The 10,393-nt window shown below is 39.9% G+C and overlaps 1 protein-coding gene across 1 annotated transcript; it reads left to right on the top strand.

Annotated features, from left to right (window-relative positions):
* The first annotated feature begins 1,017 nt into the window (after positions 1 to 1,017).
* On the top strand, positions 1,018 to 5,717 carry LOC147850745 (uncharacterized). The gene is made up of 10 exons (XM_087335987.1): positions 1,018 to 1,032; positions 1,297 to 1,591; positions 2,179 to 2,445; positions 2,869 to 2,925; positions 3,401 to 3,514; positions 3,751 to 4,039; positions 4,227 to 4,362; positions 4,749 to 4,843; positions 5,003 to 5,126; positions 5,241 to 5,717. Exons 1-10 carry the CDS (start codon positions 1,018 to 1,020, stop codon positions 5,307 to 5,309), a joined length of 1,461 nt encoding a protein of 486 aa, XP_087192113.1. The 3' UTR covers positions 5,310 to 5,717.
* The last annotated feature ends 4,676 nt before the right edge of the window (positions 5,718 to 10,393 follow it).

Raw genomic sequence — 10,393 nt, 5'->3', positions numbered from 1 at the left:
CAGCAATTTTTGTATATATATCTCCCTCTCTTTCAGCTATCCTTTTAAATAATTCTGCTCTCTTTTTGATCTTGATTTTACTGGGTTTCTCAGCTATCAATATTCTCTTTCAATCATCTTTTTTATATATGATATAAAAAGAAGAAGAAGAAGCTCTCAGCTTCTGTGATCATCTTCTCTGTCTCTCACTGTTTGCATGCAACTGACCTAAAATCATATCCAACATACCCGATCAGTTACTTAATTTTAGCCTGCAAGTTCCATCAAAACATGTAAGGATTTATTTAATCTTCCTTCCTCTTGTCTCTCTGTCTATGGTTTTTTTTCATAGTGAATCAATCAACCTTTTCATTTGAGCTTTACATTCAATCCTTTTCAATTCCTTCTTCTTTACTAAACATTATGACCCTTAGGAACTGAATTAATAAGCATTTTTGATTCCTGGTTATGACCATTAGGGACTGAATTAATAAGCATTTTGATTCCTGGTTATGACCATTAGGGACTGAATTAATAAAGCATTTTGATTCCTGGTCATGAGCTCCATTATACTTCTGCCAATTCCTTACTGAGCGAATTAATTAGTATTCTATTTTCAAGCCAATTCTGTGTTGCCGGATCAGAACCAATTTCAGTAGGAATTGCGTCCATGTAAGTGTTTATATACATACACATTTGTTCTCCTGTTTCTGTCCGCTCCATGGATTTTATATATGATGTGTGTGCATATTTATCGTGAAGCAGAGATCTGCATGCACAATTATTTCCTTGCATGCCATTTAATTCTTCCCTCTTTCTTTTCAATACATGCCAAATCTGTCTGTTATCAGAAGTCTGGTTTAAATTAATCCGTTCTCTGCTCTTCCTTTTTATCTTCTTCTCCATCCGATCTCTTGCTTGAAAATATTGTAGTGAAACCTTAGTTATTAAGCTCATTTGCTCCTCCTGGTCGATTATTAAAGATTTGAGGCGTTTCTGCTCAAAAATCTTGTGTTTGTTTGATTGGCGGCTGAAAATATGGTGGAGCAGGAGGTATAATGCTGCGTTGTTTCTGAATCCCTAATTATTTAGCTATGGAAAGGTTCTGATCTTTTCTATCGATTAGCGATGGAAACCTCCTGTTTCATTGGAGAAATCCGCGTTTTAGCTAATGCATTCTTTCTTACTTCCTGTTCTTTGATTAATTCCCTCTCCCTAAATCTCTGTCTCTCCCTAATCTCTGTGTTTTTCCTTAATCCCTTTTTCTAATTTCTCGGTGATCATCTCTGTTTTTGCGCGAATTCATTTATTTAGCAGGAAACAGGTGCTCCTCATAAAAATCATCCTCAGCAGCAGAGCCTGATTTATATCTCCTCCCATCCAGAAACAGAGTCTGGATTCGTTGTGATCAATCAGCAGAAGCAGCCGCTAGATCTGAGCACAATGGCCAAGACTATAGAAAAACGCCTGAATCGAAGGCCTTTGATTCCACAGGAGTTAACAGGGGACTGCATCAATTTAGAGCTCTTACAGCTCAATAATGATAGCCATGATGAGAAAAAGCTGGAGCCTCTGAATGATGGTGAAGTAGCAGAAGCTGCAGTCGAGAAATGTGAGATTATTAGTACTAATTCTCTCTGAAATCTGTCCAAAATTGCCTCTAAATTATTCTCAGTTTTCTTTCTCGGGCTCCAATCTATGTCATAAGGATGAATAAACATAGATTGGCTGCTCAAATTGTGTTAGAATTTAATCGATTTCATCTGATCGTTGTGAATTGAACTCGTCTTTGGCATGTTTTCTCTTCTTTTGAGAATTGAATCGATTTCTCGCTGTTTTTCTGATAATTGAGCTGAGCTTTGTGCATCTCCTTGTTCTTTTCAATTGAGCTAAATTCTCGCAGTTTTTCTGCTAATTGAGTTGTCAAAATTTGTGCATTTTTCGTTCTTTTCAATTGAACTAAAATTGTCGCTGTTTTTTCTGCTAATTGAGTTGTCCAAATTTGTGCATTTTTCGTTCTTTTCAATTGAACTAAAATTGTCGCTGTTTTTTCTGCTAATTGAGTTGTCAAAATTTGTGCATTTTTTGTTCTTTTCAATTGAACTCAATTGAATTTTGTGTCGTCCTTTCTCTGTTTATTTCATCTGGATCATCATCATCATCATCATCATCATCATCATCATCATCTGGATTGTGCAGTAGTGAAGAAGGCTGAGGGAGGATTAATGGTGGATGGATTTATCCTACCCAATCGCAATATGCTATTAATCAAAGGTGAGGATTACAACACCAAATCTGTGGAGGCATATAATTCGAAGGAAGGAAGCAGAAGATCAGAATTGAAAGCAGATGCGTCGGAGGGATTAAATCATACGAATAAGGAGGAAGATCTAGGCAAGCGCAGCGGGAGCTCTTGGAGGAGCCTTTTAATGCAGCTCCTCAATGTCATGGCCCTCTTCAAAAGTCGTGAGTAAAAAATCCCCAAAATCAATAAGAAATGTCTGCCGCTCCTTGAATTAAAAACTGCTGTTTTTTTTATCCACTTATTTTATTGATTTCTGGGGCTAAAAATCAGAAGTGAAAACCCGACCCAACATCCACACGACTGAATGAATTGAGTTATATTTTATAAATTATTTGAGTCAAATACTTCACCTGCATCTATAATTTATACATATATATACATATATATAGGAGGAATCTGCATTCATGCCTAATGTATTGGATTAGCTCTAATCATCTGTCATCTAATACATACATACATACATACAATCATTCATAATCATATCATCTGTCTTTGTTACTTTCTAATACATACATATATTAATTCATAATTGTATCATCTGTCTCTGTTTCTTGGGTGTGGATTATTCTTTCGATTGGGTTTAGTGGGTCGCGCCATGGGCTTCCACATGGCCACTTCCAAGTCATCCAAGAAAAGATCAGGTATCTATCTAATTGACCTATTAATTATATTTCTAGTGGATTAGTAGAATTCTCCTTAATCAATCATACTTATTGGTGCCCTCCTTCCTTAATGCTAATGCTAATAAATTAATTGTCGTTACTGCTAATAACCAGAGCCAGTTAATCCCTGTTAATGCTAAAGTATATAAAACATATCGTCTTTATGTCTGCACCAATTAACACATTTGCATGCATTGTTTAACACATTTGCATTCATTGATTATGATTAACACATATTTGTGTGCACCGATTAACACATATTTGTATGCATTGCTTAACACATTTGTCTGCAATGATTAACAGATTTGTATGCATTGATTGATCGATTCAGTAAATGTAGCTTGTGTCAATGGATTCATTCTGTATGCCTGCCTGTATATATATATATATATATATATATATATATGTCCTTGTGTCTTGAAATTTATTGAAATTGATGATGATGGTGGTGCAGATGTTGGTGCTACTCCTACTCCTACTACTACAAGTACTGATAATAAGAAGGTCCTTCAAGAGCTGGATGCCAACAAAATCATCATCGACAACCAAGTTCAGCACATTCAGAAATGTGGGGCAGTCTATTCTCTCTTCCAAATTTGATTAAATTTGCTTCTCCAAATTTCAAGTAGTAACAAATCCTCATTTGAAGGCCCTGATTATTGATGTGAATCATTGAGTGATGCATGTAAAATACATTGAATTGGATGGATGGATGGATGGATGGATGGCAATGAATTGAATGAGATGATGATGGGTGATTTAAAAGACTGACTGACAGTCTCCTGTTTGAATGCAAATTAACAGTGTATGCTGTGGATGACAAGGACGAGAAGTCAAATGTGCTTCTCCCGGGCATGGTGGAGGCGATCAGCCGGGATCTCATCCGCTATTGGCTCGGGAGGTATACATTGTTCTCTCGCTTCGACCAAGGCATCATGCTGGATGGGCAGGGCCTCTTCTCCGTCACACCCGAAGTCATCGCCAGGAATCAGGCCGCCCGCTGTGCCAATGCTGGCCATGGCCATAGCCACGGTGGCACCGTCATCGATGCCTTCACGGGTGCCGGTGGCAATGCCATCCAGTTCGCGTGCATGTGAGTAGTGCCTGCCTGATTCATTCAATTCCAATTACGGGGATCGGATCTCATCTGATATCATCTCATCTGATCTGGATCCGATCCGAAAGTTAAAGCTACGGTTTGATCATGATGCTTGTATTTTGTCACTAAAGCTAGGGTTTTGATGATCTGATGTTTCACAAACATTTTGGTGTTTCTGCAGGAACTTCCATGTGATAGCCATAGATATCGACCCGAAGAAGATCGAGTACGCGCGCAACAATGCCAGAGTCTATGGTGTCGAGGATCGAATCGACTTCATTGTTGGCGACTTCTTCCAATTGGCACCAACATTCAAGGTAGGTTCATCCTCCCAACATTCATTCATTCATTCATTCATTAACTAATTCTATTCCATTCCATTCAGTTCTATATATATATATATTCAAATGTCATGTCCTATATCATACCATTAACCAATTCAATTATATATATATATATATATGCCATGTCCTACAACATACCAAATCTTTAACCATTTCTATACATTGATGGATGCCATGTCCTAATACCCAACTAACCAATTCAATTCTATATATATACAAATGCCATGTCCAATACCATACCAGTTTTATACACCCTTAGATGCCATGTCCTATATAACATACTCCTGTTTTCCAATGGCTCAATGTATATATTTCTCCCGGTTTCAATCGAAAATGGTTATTGTGTTGTTGAAATGTAGGCGGATGTCGTGTTCTTGTCGCCGCCATGGGGAGGTCCTGAATACATAAGGGCTGATCGCTATGACATCAAGACAATGCTACAACCTGCTGATGGGTGAGTGCCTGCAATATAACTAACCTCCATAATATACTATAGCCAAAGACATATATGCACACAGACATGCAATTGTTAAAAAAAGAACCAAATTTCATGATTATGTAGACAAAACATATGCTATTTTATTAGCCTCTAAGAATTGGATCCATTCTTCAGATTCTCTCTCTTTAAGTTAGCCCTCTCAGTGGCTCCGAATGTCGCATATTTCCTTCCCAAGACGGTCGATCCGGAGCAGATGGCTGAGTTATCCTGTGTCTGTGATCCTCCCCTACCCTTCCAGGTACTCTTTCTTCATCACATTTTGGATCATTGCCACAATTATATACATTTTTTTGTATCATCATGATTATCATACATGCTTGACTTACATCTGGTTTTATGTTTTTTTTTTTAGATTGAGAAGAATTATGTCCAAGATGAACTCAAGGCTGTGACTGTCTACTATGGAGACATAGCTTTATAGCTGCTGTTGCTTATACTTTATATCCAACTCTCTGTATCCGTTTCTAGTAGCCTTTCCGTCTCTTCAAACATATGAAAAAATCCCCAATATCATAATAATCTTACATCCCCATTACTTAATCCAAAAGAGAGACTGCAAATTTTGGAAGGGAAGAAGATGAGAAATCTATACAAAATCTATTGTATTTGTGTGTATTTTGTTTTTTTTTTTGTGTCCATGGGATTGAAATGGGTGGGGGGGGGAGAAGAATCAAAACGGTTATAGTGTAGTGGAAGAATTGCCCACCAAAACCAGACACAGACAGTACAACATATATATACAATTACTTTGTAATACCCAATACACTTGATACATGAATGATAATGGATAGATATTACTTTGCCTTTACTACAAACCACATTTTATTATTTGTTATTATTATCTAATTAATTGCCTCTAATGGATTGGACAGTCATCATGTTCTTTATGTCTGGCACCATCTTTAATCTCTATATTCCAAATGACATGAAACACCTAACAGAGTATCCATGAAATGGTTCAAGATTACCTGCTAACACTACAACAAACTAAAGACAACAAACTTATATATGAAGATCCAATGACAAAATAAGACTTACAAGAAAAGTATTTGGAAAAGACAAAATAACAATTACTTCTCCAATATATATATATATGTATGTATGTATCAAATGTTAGTATTTTCCATTCAGTTGCTATGTTGACAGTTGTTACTCTCATAGAGTCTTATTATACACTTTTATCAAATTTCCCTCCTCTTTGTTCCAACTTTTCTTACACATTGTCCCAATATTTCTTACAGTGTGTGATGGTCAGTGTGCAGTGAATTGTAAGAGAAGAGAAGCGAGAGAGGAAAAAGGAGAAAGGAGTGCAAGCTGTGTGTTGTGTAGGTCGAGCTAGTGTAGTGGCTGACCCTCAAATCCGACACCCCCCAACAGGTTGACGGCTCTGCACACATCAAGTGTAAGACGTTTCTTCGTTTCCCTTGTCTTTGTGCATATCCGTCTACTGAGACGAAAATCTTACCAAGGTAGATTCTCCATCTTTAGGAAGATAGTGAGGTTGAGATATCAAGGTGGCTCTAGCAAGGCTGAATACAGGAATGCCGTTCAAGGGATAATAAACCAAACCATCTCCCTAGAAATACCTCTAGTTGATGAGGTATTAGCCTTGCTATTGTTAGCTCTCTACCAGACAACTGGGAGACACTTCTAGTGACTTTAGGTAACTCAACGCCACAAGGGAAACAACTGACCCTAGACATGCTGAAGTCGAGCTTGCTGAATGAAGAAGCTTGACGAAAGGACAAATAGTTCAACTCTGACCAAAAGCCCTAGTTACAGAAAGGGACTTTAGTAGATGAAGGGGCAGGTAGAGAGGTCCTCAAAACAGGGACAAAGGCCCTATTTACAGAAAGGGACTTTAGTAGATGAAGGGGTAGGTAGAGAGGTTCTCAAAACAGGGACAAATCCAGATTTGGGTCGAAGTCCAAAGGAAGGCTCACGTTTCCCTATTGTGGGAAACCGGGGCACTTCTAGAAGAGCTGCTGACACTATAGAAATGACAAAGGGGGAGCTGAGGGTATTGAGCCAAATGAATTAATGTTGATGGATGATTAAAGACTCTGCCTCTTGTTTGAATGCACAATTGACAATGTATGCGGATGAGAAGGACGGGAAGTTAAATATGGTTCTCCCAGGCATGGTGGAGGGGATCAGTCGGGATCTCCTCCGCTATTGGCTTAGGAGGTATACATTGTGTTTTTGGTTTGACGAAGGCATCATGTTGGATGGGCAAGGCCTCTTCTCTGTCACGCTCGAAGACATTGCCAGGAATCAGGCCACTCGTTGTGCCAATGTTGGCTGTGGCCATGGCCATGGTGGCACAATCATCGATGCTTTCATGGGTGCTGATGGCAATGCCATCTAGTTCGCTTGCATGTGAGTAGTATGGAAATATTTAACCTAAATATTATATTTATTAAAATCAGAAATGTATGAAGAGTTATTTATTGTTAGAATTATGTAAAGAGACAACTCTTCATTGAAGAGGTATAGCTTTTTGAGTTGTCTCTACAAACAAGCCATTTGGCTAATGTAACACATTACAATGAATATAGAACAATTTTGTGTATGTGTGATCTCTCTCTAGCAATCATTCTCTATTTGTATGGTTGTCAAATTCTACATGGTATAAGATTAATAGATATCCACATCCATCAAATAAGGCTAGAGAATCCTAGGAGCGTTGATCGATTGTCATCAAGATGAGCATTAAGCCGGATACCCCTCTTTTATAAAAATGGTGTAAAAGATAGTGTGCGGAATCTAAGACAACCGGCTCATCTGGATAGAATAGACCATAGAAACAGAGATGAAGGTCTAATGAAGACCTTAAACACACACGAGAGAGAGAGAGAGAGAGAGCGAGAGAGAGAGAGAGAGAGAGCGAGAGAGAGAGAGAGAGAGAGAGCAGAATACCAAAAGTTGATTTCAAAATAATATTATGTATTCATCGAGTGTGCTCAAAGAGCACTTTTATACAAGTCCTTACACGGACTGACAGAAGTACCATAAGTACTCGGATGCTCATAAATGAGCCTCTACACTAACTCTAAAGAATATGCCTACGTACTAGGCTCAAACCGTAGGCCTCTAACGACCTATTGGTTCACACTATTCCAGAGGATGATCCAGTTCCTTGGTTTCTAGATACCCATCTGGCTCTGGCTTATTCAGCCAATCCGGATCCGGTTGAGCTTGTCTGCTAAACACTCCCCCCTCAAGCTCAACTTGAGGTTAGATTGTTGTGTCTGTGTCCGCCGGTCCCCTTCTCCGGCTCCTCCGGGCGTCTTCCTGCCTGGCTCACGCTCCTCATCCGGTCTGGTTCCTCTTCCCACGACTCGTCCGGTTTCATGCACCTCGGTCTTCTCAGTCGGTTAGTCTACACCTTTGGCTTAAGTCAGTGTCGCCGCTGCCGCGATTGTGGCGCTTCTTGACCCGGTGACTCTCCGTGACGCTTTTGCTGCACTCTCGACCTCTTGGCGAATTGATTCGGCTCCTTCGAATCGAAAACTTTGATTGAATCGGGTGCTTCCGATTCACTTTGATTTTCGGTCGAATAAGCTATCTCTGATTCATTCTCTTCTTTGTCCGAGTTGGATGTGTCCAAGTCGTCTCCGATCTTCAGACCCTTCACGACATCGGATCATGTTTGTGTCTTGGTCTTCTTAGCCTCCTTGGCATTACCTTCCCCTTTTTCAGTTGGCTTGGGCTTGGGCTCTCCCCTTTGGTCACTCCCCCTACTTTTGATTGAATGTGTCCATCCATCCTCAGCTTCTTCAGCCGACCCGAACACTTTGACTTCTTTAGTTGGACCGAAATCAAGTTCGGTATCCAATTCCGCTTTCCAGACATCTTCTTTTTCAGCTTGCCACAGGTTTTGACCATCTCTCATGTTTCAGTCCTCCCCCTCAAGTTTGGCACATCACGGTGCTGCAGTCCAAGCATGCCTGAGAATTGCCGCAACTTGTCAAGACCTAAGGGTTTGGTGAATACATTGGCCGCCTGCCGATCCATCGCAACATACACCAATTCGACTTCACCGGAGAGGACACAATCACGGACAAAATGGTAATGCACCTCAATGTACTTGGTTTGGGCATCGAAAATGTGATTTTTCGCCAACTAGATATTGTTGAGGTTGTCACAATAGATCATCGTCGGGTTGGACACCTTCATCCACAGATCCTTTAGGAGCATCTTGAGCCAAATGGAGCATATTTATATATAATGTCGCAACGCCACATTCCTATCTAGAGGAGTAGCAGCAAATTTACAATCCATCATTCTGAACTTGAAGAGCATACTTACATATAATGTCGCTGGCTAATCAGTATGCCTTCGGGGGTGCGGATCACTTCGATCCTGAGGAAGGAATGAAGGTCACCGACATCCCTCATGTCAAACGATGCTATTAGAGATATGTACTAAAGTAAGCATTAGATAAGGATAGATCTAGGTAGATAGAAAGAAAGGAGAGAGAGAAAGAAGGGTGCTGATCCACCTGACCACCCTCGAGCGAAGGGATTGAGACAAACTCGAACCTCGATCGGCGTCCCATACCACCGCCGTGGCGTCAAGTCGTACCTGGTGCTGGCGCGCTCGCTACAAGAGTTGACCCACCACAAGACAGAGTCTCGATGTAGTCAACAAGATAATCAAATGAGGGTAGCTAGGCCTCTATTTATAGAGATACCCAAGGCCCCCAACCATGTTCATAGTTGGCTTAATGAGTTGTCTCAATCCCGAGGATTTAAAAGTAATCCTCCCCTTCTTTACACTCTCGTTTAACCCTCACACTTATCCACGTGTATAGAATACTACGGTAAATTCTCACCACGGGATATTCAATGGTCATGCCCGTAACATACTCCCCCTCTTTAAAACATGGAAAGTTAGGGAAGTTAGTTCTGAGAGTATTTTCGTGTTCCCATGTGGCATCTTTTATTGATTTATCCATCCATTTTATTTTAAATTCTCGGATTTCTTTAGTACGTAATTTTTTTGTTTTAACATCGAGAATTCTTTCTGGTACATGTGGTTTGTTTCAGTTGTAACTGTATTGTCGCCAGAACCTAGAAGTTCTTTTAGACGACTCACATGAAAGACTGGATGAATTCCAACACCATCGGGAAGAGCGAGACGATAGGCTGATGACCCAATGCGTTTGAGGACTGTAAAAGGTCCACAAAACCATGGGGCTAACTTAGCATACTTACCCGTAGACAATGTCTTAGAATTGTGAGGTACACGTAAAAATACCTTCTGTCCAGGGTTGAATACACGAGGTTGCCTATGATGATCGACATAAAAACGGGCTCTATCTTGAGCTGTTTTTATATTATCTCGTGCAATATGCAACATATCTTGCATATTCCGAAGAAAGTTTTGCGTACTTCGCAACTCATCATGATGTATATTAACATCAATCGGGGTTCGTGGCTGAAAATCATACATCAACATAAAAGGACTATATCCCGTCGACGTATGCTTGGAGCTGTTATA

The sequence above is a fragment of the Azolla caroliniana genome, unplaced genomic scaffold (genome assembly GCF_043228905.1).
Source record: "Azolla caroliniana isolate FFs.n. ecotype wild unplaced genomic scaffold, voAzoCaro1.0.p SCAF_20, whole genome shotgun sequence".
Taxonomy (NCBI): domain Eukaryota; kingdom Viridiplantae; phylum Streptophyta; class Polypodiopsida; order Salviniales; family Salviniaceae; genus Azolla; species Azolla caroliniana.
Note: the sequence above shows the minus strand (reverse complement) of the source record. Positions and strands in the feature narration are given on the sequence as shown.